This window comes from Megascapheus bottae, chromosome 19, assembly GCF_031878675.1.
Source record: "Megascapheus bottae isolate mThoBot1 chromosome 19, mThoBot2.hap1, whole genome shotgun sequence".
Classification (NCBI taxonomy): domain Eukaryota; kingdom Metazoa; phylum Chordata; class Mammalia; order Rodentia; family Geomyidae; genus Megascapheus; species Megascapheus bottae.
In genome coordinates this window covers 42,841,910-42,860,732 of record NC_143527.1, presented here as the reverse complement: position 1 = coordinate 42,860,732, position 18,823 = coordinate 42,841,910, and the positions used below count along the sequence as shown (strand labels likewise).

General features: G+C 41.6%; 1 protein-coding gene across 2 annotated transcripts; it reads left to right on the top strand.

Annotated features, from left to right (window-relative positions):
• The first annotated feature begins 2,149 nt into the window (after positions 1-2,149).
• Positions 2,150-18,372, top strand: Mc2r (melanocortin 2 receptor). Of its 2 annotated transcripts, none has more exons than XM_090353464.1 (2): positions 2,150-2,293; positions 15,660-18,372. In XM_090353464.1, the coding sequence occupies exon 2, from the start codon at positions 15,790-15,792 to the stop codon at positions 16,681-16,683; it is 894 nt and encodes a 297-aa protein (XP_090209590.1). In that variant the 5' UTR covers positions 2,150-2,293; positions 15,660-15,789; the 3' UTR covers positions 16,684-18,372. The 2 variants fall into 2 exon arrangements, with proteins under 2 accessions (XP_090209590.1, XP_090209591.1); XM_090353465.1 differs by lacking the exon at positions 2,150-2,293 and adding an exon at positions 3,417-3,482.
• Positions 18,373-18,823: the final 451 nt, after the last annotated feature.

Genomic DNA, 18,823 nt, shown 5'->3' with positions numbered 1-18,823 from the left:
AAGCCAGGGCACAGCAAGGTAACAGTCTCTGCACTGTATGCCTGAACTCTGCTAAAAGACCCAAGGGTACACCATTCTCACTGAAAAATAGGAAAGGACGCTATGCCAGAATATGGATATGTTAATTAGCTTGACTATGGTGATCAGCTTGCTGTATGTATCAATCCATAATATTGTGGGCGGGGTTGGGAGAGATGGAAGACAAAAGTGGAAGAAGTGACACTGACCAAGCGGACATATCAAATGGAAGCTGAAAGCCCTTCATAGAACTACTTAAAGGTCATATAACTAATAAATAAGTAAATATTATATCTCTTCAATACCCACAATTTTTACTTTAAAAAGGAAGTAGGATAAGAGCACACTTAATTTGCATTATATTTTATGTTTCCTCTGTGATACACAGGACAACTCTAAATCTGGGTTAGTGGAAACAACTATAGTGTGTCAATAGTGACAGTAACCTAACATGGGGTTAAATGGATAACCTCCCCCATTACCAAACCAATCTCAATTATGAATAAATGCTGCCACTGCCTTTCTCATCTCTAAAAGAGAAAAAAAATGTCAACTTAGAAAAGTTTAGCAATGCTTCCACGTCCATATCTTCCCTTCCCATCTTTCCTACACCATCTCCTTCCACACTTGACTTTCCTCAGCTAGCCTGTCACCCCGTCCTCACTGCAGTCTTTCTGTACGAGGCCCCAGAAGGCTTAGACCGTATCATTCTGTCTAAAGTCCTACCAGCTTCTTCTCATCCTCAGGGTGAAATCTGAAATGGAAAGCACAGCCTCTGCCTCATCATAAGTGGGGTCAATAAAACCACTTAACACAGACAGACACAGTGTGTGTGTGTGTGTGTGTGTGTGTGTGTGTGTGTGTGTGTTGACATGCAACCCAGGACCTGATGCCTGCTAGGCAAGTGCTCTGCTGTTCTGTCATCCGTACCCTAAGACACGCCTTGATCCCCATGTAGTAAAGGATGAGTGCCCACGTAGTTAAAAAAAACTCAGAACTGCAGCAGTGGCTAGAACATAGGAAATACTCTATAAATCATCACTGTTGCTTTAAGAATATATTTCATCTTGTCCCCTCCCTTCCCTTTCCTATTTCAAATGAACGTATATACAATATACCAGATAACAAGATGAGGGGAGGGGGTGGAGGTAGGGAAATGGGGACACAAACATGAGGAGGTATCATTGTGTGTGAAGTAATGCACCTACTATCTTGCGAATATAACTGTAACCCCTCTATTAATAACAATAAAAAATTTTCAACTAAAAAAAAAGAATATATTCCAGCAAGGTGTTTGTGAGCTGCCTTCCAACTCCCAGGATTTGTAAGCTATCAAAATGACTTGATTCCTCCAACCTGTCTTTTCTTTCCTCTTTCCAGTCACCCAGTGCACTTCCTGGGCCTCTGCTTTAGCTCCTCCCCTCTCCACCTCCACCCCTTAGAGCTTTTCCATAAGGAAGACATTGCACTGTAGGAGGATAGAGTTGCTCAATTGTAGAAGAGAAAAGGTTGCACTCCGGATTCCCTTGCCTGCTTCCTAACATGACCTTTTCCACCCTATTTGTGGGGTAAAAGTTCTTGGTAGAAGCTACAGGAGCTGTAGTATTGGGGTGTTGTATCTCCCACCAAACACCTATCTATTTACCAACTGACTTAGAAATGCTCACAAACTAATGCATTCTTCTACAGCTAAAATAACTTTTTTAAATGATAGTTGCTTCACAAATTCGAATGCCCAGGTTATAATAAAAAGCACAGTAGTATAAGATTTCACAGTTCCCTGAGAGAGTTCACAAACATAATCCCCGTTCATCCCTACAACAACCCATTCTAAGCAGAGAAAAGTGAGCTGGGAAAATGGAGATAGAACTGCCGCATTAGAACTTTAACCCATGTCTTCTGGTTGTAAATCTTACACCATTTCTACTCTGCCTCTTCCAAGAGATTCCTGCCCTCACTTCTTGCAAAATTTCAAGCACATGAGCCAAAAACTAAATAAATAAAGACGAAGGCCTAAAATAGCAAAAGTTATTCTGTTCATGAGACTTAGCCAACCCCTTGGGGAAGCCCCATGCCTGAAAGCTGGAGCTGCCCAAATCTCCGCACAGACAGAGCCCCTGTGGCTGGCCTGCCAGGCACTCCAACCCCTGCCATCCTGCCTGGTGCTCCAGTCCCCAGTTTCCCAACTGGCTAATCAGAACCACAGATCTTTGACAGAGGCACTGCAGATGCTGCAAATAGAAAGGCTCTGGGCAAGTTGTCTCTCCAATGCCAGGTAATATAAGCAGGGCTTTCCTCTAAGCAATGTCTCCCTTTGTATATGATCTCAGCTGCGTAGCTGTAGTGAGGGCATTAGGCTGTGGCACACTGGATTTGCTAGAACTCTTGGGGGAGCTTGCTTCATGGCCAGAGTAGGCCAAGGAAAATCACTGTGTATGCCTTTTATTTCCCTGGTGGATGAATTCACCTCCTCTCGCTGCCGTCAGTTTTCTTCAAACTACCCTCAAATGTCTTCCATTTGGGATAAAATATTTTCCAGATGATATTTTAAGAAATCACCTACTAGTTTGTCCTCAGCTCCCACAGCTCAGGTCTGCCCCTAGACATGCCCTAAACCATCTTTTAGGATGAAGCTAAGTAGAAGCATGCTTAGAAAGTACTATGCCCATAGTTCCATCCCCAGAACCTCCCCTCACCAAAAAAAATCAGGTTAATATGCCTGAAAACAAAAGTCACCCTTCCCTGGGAGCTTTGGCGAACAGAAAATACTATTCATAACTTCAAACAGAATGATTTTGCTTTGAATGGTGCTGTGGATGATAGCTTTTCTGAGACATTTTTACTCCAAGAACTGGCAGAACGAGAAGTCCTTGGATCTTTTTGCGAGGAGGAGGGGACTGAGGGGGAGGAATCTACTCTATTATGCACCCTTGAACACACAAATGTCTGTTTCATTGTTTGGTCTTGTGAAAGACGGATAATTGGGTTATTTCCTTTTTTTCAACAAGATAAATGAGCCAAATGTTCATAAGATATCTTCAGAAGTTTGCTGGCAAGTTTAAAACAAAATATTCCAGAATCATTGCCTTAAAAATCTCTCTTTATTTAATTCCTTGGTTCTAAAGCAAAGGCATTTTAAATGACACTAAAAAGAACAAGATTGCAATTCCATAATTTGCTCTAAACATCATTGCAACATTAGAAGCAACCTTGTCTGAGCGAACCTAGGAAAATTATGTCTTCATCAGACTGTTTCTTTCTACTTCTCTAACTTCATATTATCAGAAATATGCGACTCATTTCATATGACATTTTTTCCAAGGTTATGAAAATAACGAACTGTCTCACAGTGATGCATTAGTTCCTGCTCTTCTTGGTCCAAGGTCCATTTGCTTGCTTTTTTTCTTCAAAGCTCATTCATTCCCAGTCATCCTAGTTAGAAAGTTCCTGCTTCAGAGCCAAAGGTAAGTACATGCTCTGCTGTTTTCTCTGCTTCTTATGTGCTTTTAGACCATGAATAGAACAGCTAGGAACAAATATGAGGAAAGTTATATCCGGAGTGCTTCTGATTAGCTCATCTTTTAAAATTATAGTCTTTCATCCTAGGAGTATATTATTTTTCTAAGTAAACTATAACAAAACTATTAGTTCATTACCTAAATAAATAATTCTCTTACTGATGAATTTATTAGCTTCTCAATTCATCTTTATATTACCATTCTACTCTCTTCAAGGACTATAGCAAGCTTTATTGTTAGATGAAATTACTGGTGGAAAAAAATTATGCCTCTTTTATTCTTTACTGAAATGATCTCCTTTTGGCCAGTTCTGGGGCTTGAACTCAGTGCCTGAGCACTGTCCTTGGAATTTCTTTAGGCTAGAGTTCTACCACGTGAGCCACAGCACCATTTCCAGCTTTTTCTATATATGTGGTACTAAGGAATTGGACCTGGGTCTTCATATATGCTAGACGAGCACTCTACCACTAGGCCAAACTCCCAGCCACTGAAGCGCTCAATTTTAACCAGGTTCACCTTTCTGTTTTAAGATCAGGAGGGCTTTACTGCTAGAGGATCATGGTACTGGTATGTGGCTGGCTTCTTACAGATCCAGAGTTAGTATCTGAGCAACTCTACCACTGTTACACATGTGGGACCAATGTGAACTGTGTATGCTTACTTTATTCTCACTGCTCAGAAGTCCTCTGACTTTCTTTTTTTGTTTGTTTGTTTGTTTGTTTGAAGGGTTGACTCTTGGAGTGTTTATTTTTTTCATATATTTTTAATTGTAATTAATAGAAGGGTTACATGATATTTGCCAGATAGAAGGTGCATTAATTCACATACATTGATACCCTTTCACATGTTTTGGTCCCCATTTCCCTCCCCCCCACCCCTACCCCTCATCTTGTTTTCCCCCTTCCCTATCCAATTTCAAATAACCAAATACAAATATATCCGATATATCAGGTAACAAAGTGAGATACTGTAACAATATGAGATAACCAAGGGACAGAAAAAGAGATGAGAGATAACTTAGTACCTTAAGGATAACAATCATTCATTATATGCCTTATGTTTCTATATCCTAGAGATCCTTTCATTTAGCGTCATACTATATGGCCTTATATATCAAGGTTTTGCTCTATTGTAAATCTCTGCTATGAGAGCCCAAGGTTTTTACTGATTATGACAAATGAGGGAAACCATTGAGCCTAAGTTCCTTTGAGTCTGGCTTACTTTACTTAATATGATTTTTTCTAAGTCTTTCCATTTCCTAACAAATGGGGCGATGTCATTCTTTCTGACAGCAGCATAGAATTCCATTGTGTACAAATACCACATCTCTACAACTTGGGGTGTACAATAATTAAGTCTGAAAAACAACTCAGTTACTGGTGACTCACACCTGTAATCCTAGCTACTCGGGAGGCTAACACTGAGGATCACAGTACAAAGCCAGCTCAAGCAGAAAAATTCATGAGTCTTTTACCTCCAAATAACCAGAACAAAAGTCAGAAGGAGAGGCATGACCAGCCTTGAGCAAAGAAAGCTAAGGGACAGTGCCAGGTCCTGGGTTCAAGCCCTGGTATAGGCACACATGCGCACATGCACAAGCACACACACACACACACACACACACACACACACACACACACACACATGAATGAAAAGCACATCCCTTATCATATGCTCCTTCAAAGTGTTCAGCACTTAGAAAGTGTCTGTTCTTCACATCTTGCAGAGGCCTATGCCTCTAGGCTTTATATAAGCACAGTTATTCTTCACATTTTGGTTTCTAAGCTGCTTTAAGAGTGTCCTCGGGGCCGGGAGTTTGGCCTAGTGGTTAAAGTGCTTGCCTAGCATGCACGAAGACCTGGGTTCAATTCCTCGGTACCACATACATAGAAAAAAGCCGGAAGTGGTGCTGAGGCTCAAGTGGTAGGGCTCTAGCCTTGAGAAAGTCCAAGGACAGTGCTCAGGCCCTGAGCTCAAGCCCAGGACTGGCAAAAAAAAAAAAAAGATAGTGTCCTCATTCTTCTCCTTGAACTCAAATGCACATCCTCACTCATGCATGGGTATACATATACCTAGGCATATATGCACACATAGACACATACATACACATACATACAAACACATGCAAAGCCTAAAAGGGATAGAAACAGCAAGTGCATAGGCAGAGGGGTTAAAACAAGGCCTTGAACTAGACTGGAGATGGAGTCCTCCTCCTCCCTCTCAGCAGGACTGAGGGACTCTTACTCATTCCCCTGTTGATCCATGGACTAACTGAATCCTTATATATTGGGCTTGTATAAGCAGAGGGCAGGCTGAGGCTTTCAGGAGCCACAGGGTCAAAGACAAACATCCCAATACAGCACTTTTATACTAGCTCTTGCCCGAGAGCTAGGTCTGAGACGGTGCAGGAATGGCCTTAACTCTGCCTTTTGGAAAATCTTGTTCTGGTAATCAAGGCAGACAGGAGCTAAGGCAGAGGGTGGGCAACTTGGAAACAGCTTTAACCCTTTGAGGCATGCTGTGCACCTCCTGACAGAGGAAGGGGCTTGTTCCAATGGCAACACGAGGCAGCTTATTTTTCCAAAAATAAGTCATCTAGTCATCTCATTCATTTCTCTAAGCATATTTTCCATGTAAATTCTTAGTGCAATTAACTTATAGTAAGATCTTTCTGCTCCATGTAAGCAGCACCCACCAGATAACCAAGACAGGGCTTATGCAAAGGAACTGAGTATCCACTCATGCTATCTTCCTGTTAGCAATGTGGCAGAGCCAGCTGCCAGTGTAGCTGCCTATAATCTAGCTGCTCGAGGGACTGAGATCTGGGGATCAAAGTTTGAAGCCAGCCCAGGCAGAAAGTATATTAAACTCTCATTTCCCACTAACCAGCAAAATGCTAAAGTGGAGCTATGGCTCAAGTGGTAGTGTTCCAGGCTTGAGAAAAAAGCTAAGAGGTCCTGAGTTCAAGCCCCAGTACTGATGCATGCGCACATACATGTGTGATTATGTACACAGGAGCAAAGCTATAGAATGACAGCAAGCTCATGTTCCTTTGGGATAGGAAGACAATTAAGACAAGTCTACACGGGGCAAAATGGTGTTAAAGGGTTAACTGCTCTGTGCAAGCCAGACGCAGGCAAGACTTTGATGTGGATGGGAGACAAAGGGCACTGGGGACTCTGATAGGAATGGTGGGAAGAGAAAAGTTTATTATGGCATCTGCAGATGACTGTACATTGTTCTCTGCAATACCCTGGGTATTACAACTAAGAAGATGAGGTCAGGAGTATGCCCTAGTGGTAGAGTGCTTGCCTAGTATGCATAAAGACCTGGGTTTGATTCCTCAGTACCACATACACAGAAAAAGCCAGAAGTGGTGTTGTGGCTCAAGTGGTAGAGTACCAGCTTTGAGAAAGCCCAAGAACAATGCTCAGACCCTGAGTTCAAGCCCCAGGACTGTCCCTCTCCCCCCCCACCAAAAAAACTAAGAAGATGGAGTTCATGTCAACTCAAAGTTTTTACTAACTAAGCAAAGTGCCATCAACACACAGAAGACAGGACCCATGACATAGTGGGAAAAGCAGAACAGCTGAAAAGGCTGCCAAAACAATCCAAGACTGATTGTGAGCTGCAGCATGAGGCCCTGAAACTCACTGGGAGAATCCAGTTGGCTGATGTTAAGGTCACCAGATAGCAAAAAGGGAGGGATGTGACACTGATTTCCACGTAGAAGAATTACCTTCGACCCTGGAAGGACCCAGGGTCCTTGCCTCTCTAAGTTTGTATAAGCCAGAAAGCATACGTTTCTTGAAACTGTCATTTGCTCCTTGTCATTTCTACCTGGTTTCTACTCCCACTGTGAATATCAAATAAGAAATGCTATGAAAAGTGCAAAGTCTATAAACCTGCATGCCTGATTCTGCCTGTGATAAGATTGAATGAGGCTTCCTCACTGGATGGTCATAAAGAATTTTTTTTGCCAGTCCTGAGCTTGAGCTCAGAGCCTGAGAACTGTCCTTGGACTTTCTCAAGGCTAGAGCTCTACCACTTGAGCCTCAACACCACTTTTGGCTTTTTTCTATGTATGTGGTACTGAGGAATCAAACCTGGGTCTTTGTCCTTGCTAGGCAAGTACTCTACCACTAGGCCAAACTCCTGGCCCCATAAAGAAAATTTTAAATAGTGATTATTCAGAGTGATTGTTACCCTTAATGTACTATGTTATCTCTTATCTCTTTTGCTGTCCCTTGGTTATCTCATATTGTTACAGTATTTTACCTTGTTATCTGATATATTGTATATATGCTTATTTGGTTATTTGAAATAGGATAAGGAAGGGGGGGAAACAAGATGAGGGGCAGGGATGGGGGGAAGGAAATGGGGACCAAGAAATGAGAAAGGTTATCAATATGTGTGAAGCAATGCACCTTCTATCTGGTGAATATAATGTAACCCTTCTATTAATTACAATGAAAAATAGTGATTATTCAGATAATGATCTTGGCCCAGTTCACAGTCAGTCCTCTTTTCTGTAAGAACAAGGACATGAGCTAGTCATAGTGACCTTGCTAGTAATCCAGCCAGAAGTTGGGTTCTACTAGAAGCTCATATTTCCTTGGGCTTTTATTTCTTTCAACAAGATGCTAATGGATAATATCTACAAGTCCAAGTTAGGTATAGTGGCATATGCCTGTAATCCTAGTACTGAGGTTGAGCCAGGACTATAATGAGTTTGAGACCAATTTGAGCTATCCAGGGGACTCTGTCTTGAAATTTATTTTATAAATCTAGCCTAGGGGTGGTGATGTACAAATATAATTTTAGCATTTGGAAGACTGAAACCAGATGATTATGATTTACACTCCAACCTGGGCAACATAGTGAATAAGACCCTATCTCAATAAAACAAACCACCAACCTTCAAACAAAACAAGTCTTATTATGATGTTACTTTATTTCACTTAACACCAAAACAGCCTCCGAATCCCAGATTCCCAGGTCTGCTGGCTCCTCCTTGTATCCAAGGAAGTTCCCAGGAACCAACCTATGCTTCAGAGCTGACCTGGGGACTGAGACCCACCAGCTTCTATACTGACTGGCTTTCAGGAATAACCGGAGAGCTTGGGACTGGGGCAAGACAGATTGAGCAACTGGTGAGCTTGAGCAAGCTACTTAACTTCTCAGAGTTATACCTATAATTCTACTCAGGAGGCTGAGCTCTGACAATCTTGGTTTGAAGCCAGCCTGGGTAGAGGAATCTCTGAGACTCTTATCTCCAATTAGTCAATTAAAAAGCTGTAAGTAAGGATGTGGCTAACGTGGTAGAGCTCCAGCCTTGAGAGAAAAAGCCAATGGAGAGCCAAGGCCTTGAAAGCAAAACAAAAACAACCAATCAAACAAACAAAAACCCCCACAATTTTGTTTTTCTTATTCTTGAATGGGTGGAAGAGAAAGGACTGGAAATAATGTGACTCATACTTAGAAAATTGAAAAACAATGCCTTCCGGTTAGGAGCTTGACGCCATGTCATCTATACCAGGTATGGCTAGACTTCAGGTAACAATTACTTATTGGCAATCCTGTAGGCTCTGCATTACCTTCTCAACTACAATCGGGGAATAGAACACTTTCCTATGTATGTCAGATTTCCATGGACTTATAACCTAATGTTGAGTCCTAGAGGTGCTTAAACACAATATCATTTCTTTATCTTGAGTCAAAGCCCCTAGGAGATAAAGTTTTCCTCTTTCCTTCCTCTCCCCTGCAGATAATAACAGTCAACACACCTAATATCAGGGCCCCCAGGGATCCCACAGAGCTCAAGTATGGAGGACAGGGCTTTAAAACTCCAGAGCAGAGTCTAGAGCCAAAAGCTGCCCAGGTGCTCAGGAGGCATGCCAGAGGCATGACCCCAAAGTAGACAGGGCACCATTTCCCAAAGTTCCTGAGAACCAGAGCCAGGTAAGGCCAAGAAGGCTTCAAGGCAATTCCTCCAAAGAGATTCAGTAAGTTCAAAATTATTTCCCTGGATGAAGAAAACAGATGTTAACGTTGTTCATTTAACAAAGCCACTTACAAACTCATGCTTTTTCAAAAGAGGGGAAATTGAGTACTATTGTAGGGACAGAAATAGACTGGGAAGCAAAGAATCTAGTGTTTGTTTTTATGAGAATGGAAAAAGGTTTGAGGGTGTCGCTTCATCCAATAGAAATGAAGTATGGGGAAAGATTGGTGCCACTTTCCCTGGCCCCCTGCCCTGGCCCCAGGCTTCTATCAGATCCTTGCTTTCTAGGCCTTGAGGCCTTGCTACTGTGGCAGGCCTTCTCCCTTCTAATAGTGACACTCTTCGCTCTGGGGTTTCCTACCTCAGGTTCTCAACCAAGTCTGACCACTACATAATCTTACCACTACATAAATAAATCATAAATAATGGGCTTTCATGAACTAATATCCCCAGGGTGACAAATAAAGGATTCTCTGGAGACAGTGCTGTCATCTAAAGGCACCCAAGGAGTAGCAGGCTGACCCATAGACACACAAGGTTGTAGGGACATTCAGACACCTCCACCCACGTTATAAGGTTGATAGCCAACCTAGTTGTATTAGTTGATCCTTTGACCTCCTGTTTCTATGATTCCCTTTCCCTTCACCTGATAGAAAAATCTTATATACAAGACACAGGGTACACAAAATTAAGAGAGATGAAAGAAAAATAAATGTTTAAAACTATGTACATAATATGAGCCTCTTGTTTTTATATCTTGGAGTTCATGTCTATAACACTTCATTATATATGGTCCTATGTATTAAGCAGTTGGGTTGTTGAGATCCCCTGTTAAGAATATATTCTAGTTCTTACAAATGAGGGAAACCTTGAAACCCACTTTTCTTAGGGTTTGGCTTACTTCACTTAATATAATTTTTTTTCCAGTTTTTCCCATTTCCTTATGAATGGGGCAATGCCATTCTTTTTGGTGGAGGCATAGAAACTCCATTGCGTATATGTGTCACATCTTCTTTATCCATTCATCTACAGAGCAACATCTGGCTCGGTTCCATATCTTAGCTATGGTAAACAATGACACAATGAACATGGTCGTGCTGGTAGCTTTAGTGTGGGCTGGTTTGTGATCATTTGGATAAATGCCAAAAAGTGGGATTGTTGGATCATCCGAAAGTTCTAGTCTTTGAGGAACCTCCATACTGCTTTCCAGAGTAGATGGACAAGTTTACACTCCCACTAACAGTGCAGTAGCATTCCCTTTTCACCCCATCCCCAACAGCATCTGTTATTATTAGATTTCTTGATAATGTCCATTCTAACTGGGGTGAGATGGAATCTCAAATTTTTCTTTGATTTGCATTTCTTTTATGGCCAGAGATGTGGAGCACTTCTTCATGTGTCTCTTGGCCATTCTTATTTTCTCTTCAGGGAAGTCTCTCATTAAGTCTTTAGCCCACTTGTTAATGGGATGGTTGTCTCTTTGGAGGATTGTTTTTACTTCATTATTTAAAGAACAGATTTCTGTGCAGCCTAAAACTGAGCAAGGACATCTACATTCAGTATCACTGTTGAGAATGTCTTGTGATAGAATTTGGAATCTATGTGGTGAGGCAAAGTCCTGCCTCCTACAGATGCTCTTGGATGCTCTGGGAAACTTTGGATCCCATAGCAGCCTTCCTTGGGACACTAACTATGCTGGAGCTCTGGTCAGAACTTATTTTGACTTTACCTCCTGACTGCTTTACATACCATCTTTTTCCTTCCTAAAATTAAGTATTGCCAGGGTTTGGGTAAATTCTTTTTCTTTGATGTTTAAAACTAAATGTCTAATTCCAACACCTATTAACAAACAAAAAGAAATGTCCCTGTCCCTCTGAGAAAAACCTTCCTGACTCTTACACAAAGGTCTCTTATTTCTGGTGACCCAGGTGACATTTGACCCACACAGGTCCTTATAAGAAAGCTATTTTAGGCCGGGAGTTTGGCCTAGTGGTATAGTGCTTGCCTAGCATGCATGAAGACCCAGGTTCAATTCCTCAGCTCCACATACATAGAAAAAAAAGAAAGAAAGCTGTCTTCTGTGGTCCATGGAACCCCATGCTTCACTTTTTCTAAAAGCCTGAAGGCTCCCACTACCTTAAAAGAAAGGGATAGGAAAAGAAAGCAACATTCTGATCGCTTATAGATAGAAACAGTTAATCTATAAAATTTTAACTCAAATGAGTTCCATTGAAGTTTGAAGTCTCTAATACATGGAGTAGAAAAAAAGTGAAAACATTCAGTTCCTCACACTTTTTGCCTACTTTTATAAGCATATCATTTTAGAAACACAAACTTCCAATTGTTCACATTACAGAGGTCACATTTTTCACACATGGGCAAATAATTATTGGGCACTTCAGTGAGGGACTGAACTGAAGGTAAAGCAATGTGGACTCTGCCAGCCCTCCAGGGCATCCAGGACTGCTCGGGAGACAAGACAAAGACTACCTGTGTTGACCTGAGAGGACAATAGGCCATATGCCAAGACTCAGGTAGGACCATAAATATGCTGCATGCTCAGAGGAGCAAAGGCATTCAGAAAGTTTGATGATTACTTTGAGCTGAAACAAAAGGATGATGGATTTAACTAGGGAGAGGCTAAAGAATTCCAGAGGAGGGCAGTGTTATAACAAATGTGAAAGGCAAAAATGAGTAAAGCGTCCTTGAGGTAAGAAACTCGTCCACAATAGAAAACACTAAAGAGCCAAAAGAAAACAGCTTACAGAGAGATTTTACTTTATTTTTGCCTGTCCTAGGGCTTGAACTCAGGGCCTGGACATTGTCCCTGAGCTTCTTTTGCTGAGGGCTAGCACTGTACCACTTGAGCCATAGATCAATTCCTGGCTTTTTTCCTAAGTAGTTTATTGGAGATAAGAATCTCACTGCCTTTCCTGTCCAGTCTGGCTTTGAACCTCAATCTTCAGTCTTCTAAGTAGGTAGGATTACAGGCATGAGCCAACTGTGTCCAGCTCAGACAGATTTTTAGAGAGCCTTCATGACCACAGGGTTTTGTTTTCTGTATTTAGAGTACTAGAGATCAAACCGAGGCCATTATGCATGGTGGGCAAACACTCTACCTCTGAGTTACACTCCATCTCTTGATTTCAGGAGCCAGGATCTTATTATGTAACCCAGGAAGGATCCATAGTCCTTCTGCCTCTGCCTCTCCATGTTTTAAGATTGAAATTTTATTTTTAAAACAATGAAGATGAATTGTGTTTTTGTTGTTGTTGTTGTTACTGTTGTTGTTGTTTTGATGGTTCTTTTTTTTTAGAATCTCTTTGGCTATTTTATTGGTTTATTGTATAAGTTGCAAATTTTAACATGGCAGTTGTGCCAGTTTTAAGGAACAAGGAGATTTTTATTAAAGAATTTATTAACATTGATTTTTACATCGTATTTCAAATGACATGTCTAACAAACAAGTGTTCAAGAAGGGAATCTCTATATACAATCACTGGCACTTAGATTTTAGAACATAATTAAAATTAGGCTGACGGTTTGTATGTCATAGATACATATTAATCTATGTAATAAAACATTGTGTCTATAGTCATAGATTTTTATGTCTATGTAGCTGTGTTTATATTTCCAATATCATGTCCATAGCATTGGGTACGCAAATATTGAGTCCTCGCTCTTGTACTGTTCGGATCTAATAGCCACATATTAAGGATATCATGCGCCTTTTGTTCCTTTGGTCTTGACTTGTCTGACTCAACATGATTTGCTGTAGATTCATCCACTTCCCTGCAAATGCCATTGTTTTACCTTGTCTGTTGGCTATGTAGAATTCCATTGTGTGTGTGTATATATATATATATATATACTACATTTTTTTATCCATTCATCTGCAGTAGGGCATTTGGATTGTTTCCATCGCCTGGCTATTGTCAATAGTGCAGAGATGAACATAGCTGAGCAGGTGTCCTTATCATATCTTGGGTTATCATGTTCAGGATAGATGCCCAGGAGTGGCATGGTGGGATCGTAGGGAAGGTCTATTTTCAGTTCTTTAAGAAACCTCCACACTGCTTTCCAGAGTGGCTGAACTAGCTTACAATCCCACCTTCAGTGCAGTAGGGTTCTTTTTTCTCCACAACCCCACCAACATCTGCCATTGTTTTAGTTCAAAATCTTGGCCATTCAGGAACAAGGAGATTTTTGAAGCATGTGTGCTCTGGTGCAGTAACTGAATCAGATGTTTACACACACATTCGTAAGAACATTCAAAATCTTTTCCTTCCAACTATTTTAAAATATACATTATTTTTTACTAAATATAATTAAGCTATGATGTAATAAATTACCAGAACATATCCCTCCTATCTAACTTTCCTATAATCCATTACAGTGCCCAAATCATTGACCAAACCTCCCCAGGCCTTGGTTCTATTGTTAACTTCTATGAGATTAACTCTTAGACATCACAGATGATTGAGGTCAATAGCTTTTATTAAGCCCTACTGTGTGCCAGGGTCTGGACAAGCAATTAACATATAGAATCATAGATAAACTAAATCATAAGATAAAAGCTTTGTACATTAAGAACTGTCTCCATTTACATGTTTATGAAGATAAGGTGTTGGAGCATCTATTTTTTGGATATACTTTCTTCATTTAAGTGATTACTTAGATTATAACAAAAATTAAAATCAAAAATTTGCCAGTCCTGGGGCCTGAACTCAGGGCCTGGACACTGTCCTTGGGTTTTCTTAAGGCTAGAACTCTACCACATGAGCCACAGTACCACTTAGGACTTTTTCTATGTATGCAGTACCAAGAAATTGAACCTGGGTCTTCGTACATGCTAGGCAAGCACTCTACCATTAGGCCAAACTTCCAGCCCCACAAAAAAATGTTTGAATTCTCAAATAACTTTGGTATAGGATGCTGTGGTACTACCCAGAAAGTTACCTGTCCCCAGCTAAAATCAAACCATTGTTTAATTTTTTGTTTTTGTGCCCAAAGGGGGTCATAAACAGAAGACCAGGGCATTGTCCCTGAGCTTTTTCACTGAGACTGGTGCTTTACAACTTGAGACACAGCTTCACTTTTGGCTTTTTACTAGTTAGAGACAAGTCTCTCAAATTTGCCTACACAGGTTGGCCTTGAACTACAGTCCTCAGATCTCAGCTTCCTAAGGAGCTAGCATTACAGGCATGATTCACTAATGCTGGGCCATAGTTTAATCTTAATATATTCTCTCTCTCTCTCTCTCTCTCTCTCTCTCTCTCTCTCTCTCTCTCTCTCTCTCTCTCTCTCTCTCTCTCTCTCTCTCCTTCCCTCCCTCCCTCCCTCTCCTTACTCTGTCTCTGTTTCTTTATCACATATCCACACCTCTTTTTCTCAGGTTCCTCTTCCAAGAATTTTGGAAAATTTCCAACAGTATTCAAATGTTTTTAAGAGAAAGAAAAACGAGTAGACAAACGGTGAGCCACAAGATAAATCATCACTAAAAAAAATTAACTCCCCCAGAGGCTGATTACCGTGTGAGGATCAGGTTCTGGGATCCGATTTAATACTTTACCTCTGTTCTTGGAATCTACCCAGCACCTTTCCCAGAAGAATGTGTCACTTTTCTGGAATACAGTAAAACCAGGTAGCGGTTCTTGGTATCCTGCAGAGGTAGACTTACCATTTCCACAACTGACATTTTTATCTTTCTTTATATCCTAATTTGAGGCAAATTAATATGCACTTAGTGGTGAATGTATAATTTTAGATTGTTTAATTTGTACTTGTAAGTTCAAAAATATGAGTTTTTAGGGTCTAGGGGGTCTAAGTGCATACCAGTCCTGGGGCTTGAATTCAGGGCCTGGGTGGTATCCCTTAGCTTTTTCACTCAAGGCTGGCACTTTATCATTTGAACCCACCCCTCGACTTCATGCTATTTGGTGTATATAAGGGTTAGCTGAAGAAAAGAGTCTCACAAACTTTCCTGCCCAGCCTGGCTTCAAACCATAATCCTTAGACAGTCAACCTCGTGAGTAACAAGGACCACAAGTGAGAGCCCTCAGGGCCCAGCTTGTAGTCTATTTTGCAATGAGTAACTTTTTTTTCATATTCTCTTTTAGACACCTGAGTGATTTTAACCTCAGATCTCCAGCAAGTACTACAAAGAAGAAAGAAGCCTTGAAGAGCCACTGGAACTGCCTGTGAAGTCAACTCCCAACACCACCTCTCTCTGTCCACTAAGCAAGAGACATGAGGCACGTGATCAACCCATATGAAAGCACCAATGACACAGCGAGGAACAATTCAGACTGCCCTCCTGTGCTCTTGCCAGAAGAGCTATTTTTCGCCATCTCCCTCATCGGAGTGGTGGAGAATCTCATCATCCTGCTGGCTGTGATGAAGAACAAGAATCTCCAGGCTCCCATGTACTTTTTCATCTGTAGCCTGGCCATTTCTGACATGCTGGGGAGCCTGTACAAGATCCTGGAAAATATCCTGATCATAGTTAGAAACATGGGCTATCTCAAGCCTCGTGGCAATTTCGAAACAACAGCAGATGACATCATCGACTCCATGTTCATCCTCTCTCTCCTCGGCTCCATCTTCAGTCTGTCTGTGATTGCCGCTGACCGCTACATCACCATCTTCCACGCCCTGCAGTACCACAGCATCGTCACCATGCGTCGCACCGTCACCACCCTGTCCCTCATCTGGACGTTCTGCATCGGAAGCGGCATCACCATGGTGATCTTCTCCCATCACATCCCCACCGTGCTCACCTTCACATCGCTCTTCCCTCTCATGCTGGTCTTCATCCTGTGTCTCTACATTCACATGTTCTTACTGGCCCGCTCCCATGCCAGCAAGATCTCTACCTTTTCCAGGGCCAACATGAAAGGGGCCATCACACTCACCATTCTCCTTGGGGTCTTCATCTTCTGCTGGGCTCCCTTTGTCCTTCACGTCCTCTTGATGACCTTCTGCCCAAATAACCCTTACTGTGCCTGCTACATGTCTCTCTTCCAGGTGAACGGCATGCTCATCATGTGCAATGCTGTCATTGATCCCTTTATATATGCCTTCCGAAGCCCAGAGCTCAGAAACGCCTTCACAAAGATGATCTTCTGCAACAGGTGCTGGTAGAAGGGATCCTTGATTTCAGGATCCATGAGGCTTGGCAAGGATTAGACTAGCACAACATCCTAACCAACATTCCTTCTGTTGCCCACTGATAAGGACTTACCAATGTGAACCATCTGGCTGTATAACTTTGCAACTAGAGAGAGAAAGTGAAGCACTAAAAAGAAGCGTATGCAAGAGAGTTAGAGGCTAACTTTCTCTGTGGATACTGACAGATCTATCCTGAGAGCCCTTTTGGAGGTGGAGGCCACCCCACTGACCTGTGGAAGGTAAAACACCCGGCATGTGTGCTAGTGACCTCCCATTACTACCAAAAATGCATGCAATGAGCCAAATTAAAGAGAAAGTTTTCCTTTGGATGCCAGTTTCTGAGGTTTCTGAAGGTCAATTGGTCCTTTTCCTTTGGGCTGGTGATGAGGTAGCCATAGAGTAGCAGGAGCTTGTGGGAGGGAAAACTGCTTACCTCTAAGCAGCCAGGAAGCAGAGACAAAAAGAGTGAGGAGAGACAGAGAGACAGATGGACAGAGACACCAGAAAAGAACACACTCTTGTTAACTTAAGATCTCCCACGAGGCTGTACCTTCTTAAGATTCTACCGCTTCTGAATAATACCAGGCTAGAGACAGAACCTTTCATTTGTGGGTCTAAGCTTCATCAGCAAGTGACTATTCCACAGAGAAACTGTAGGATCTCCGCAAGCCAAAAGTCCTAATTCATCACGGCAGCTAATTTGCCTGCCTCCCACAACCATACAGAATTCCTTGTTTTCCTTTCCACTTCTCTGCCACCTGATGAATGGATAGCAAACCATTTCAAATCTTGTAAGTAGAGTATAAATTACAAATGTCAAATAATGAGCTTTGAGTTTTCAATGATAACATAAACCTGTATTCAGAGTGAAGCTCATTCAGTATCGATTGGCCTTAAAATACATTGGAATATTATTGGAAGCACAGCTGTGGCTGAATTGGTAGAGCATGAACATTGAGCAAAAAAGCTCAAGGACAGTGCCCAGGCCCTGAGTTCAAGCCCCAGGACTGGCACAAAAAAATAAAATTAGCTGGGTGCCCAATGTTTATGACTACAATCCTAGCTACTAAAGAGGCTGAGATCTGAAGATTGTAGTTCAAAGACAGTCAGACGAGCAAAGTCTATAGGATGCTTAACTCCAATTAACTACCAAAACCAAAAATGGTGCTGTGGCTCAAAGTGATAGAGATCAGGGACAGTGCCCAGGCCCTGAATTCAAGTCCCAGGACCTGTACTGCATGTATTTTTTTTCTTTTTATTTTTCCTAGCTCAATTTCTTCACACATTTCAAAAGAGGAGATAAAATTTTAATCTATTTGGTTTTTATGCAAGAATACATAAAATAAAGGTTAGTGGAAAGCTATGACTATTTGAAGCAGAAAGTATTACCAATCTTTGTGTATGTCCAGATGTGGAAGGAAAAGCTACCAATATATATTTTGTACAGTAAGAAAGAGAGGCAGACAGAGAGCTAGAGAGAGGGAAACAGAGATTATCGTACTCTTAAACTATAGGGAAGACAAGACCAAACACTAGTCCAAACAACAGGATAAGGACCTAGGGGAGACACAGGCAAAAGACCTGATGCAGTATCTCTACCTCCTTCACAGGCGAAGTCTGAAAAGTTGCTGCCAGCATGCCCCTCCCCCCTCCAAAGATATTCCTAAATAGGAATAAAAGAAAATATACCTATATGGTTATTGGGGTTTTTTTAAACAGGTAAAGATAATTTGTGATTGGATCCTGGTAGCTCACACCTGTAATCCTCACTACTCCAGAGGTTGAGATCTGAGGATCTCAGATTGATGCCAGTCAAGGCAGGAAAATCCATGAGACTGTTATCTCCAACTAACCACCAAAAATCCAGGTCTGTAGAGGGCCAGCCTTCAGCCAGAAAAACTAAGGGATAGCATCTGGGTCCTGAGTTCAAACTTAATATCAGCACACACACACACACACACACACACACACACGCGCGCGCACACCAACCGTAAGATAATCTGTGGAGTAGATATTGGCAATCATCATAACAGGACAAGATATAAAATGAGGTCAGGAAATATCTGTCATAAATGTCTAGGAGGGGATCAGTGGAGCAGAGAAAGGGATCACT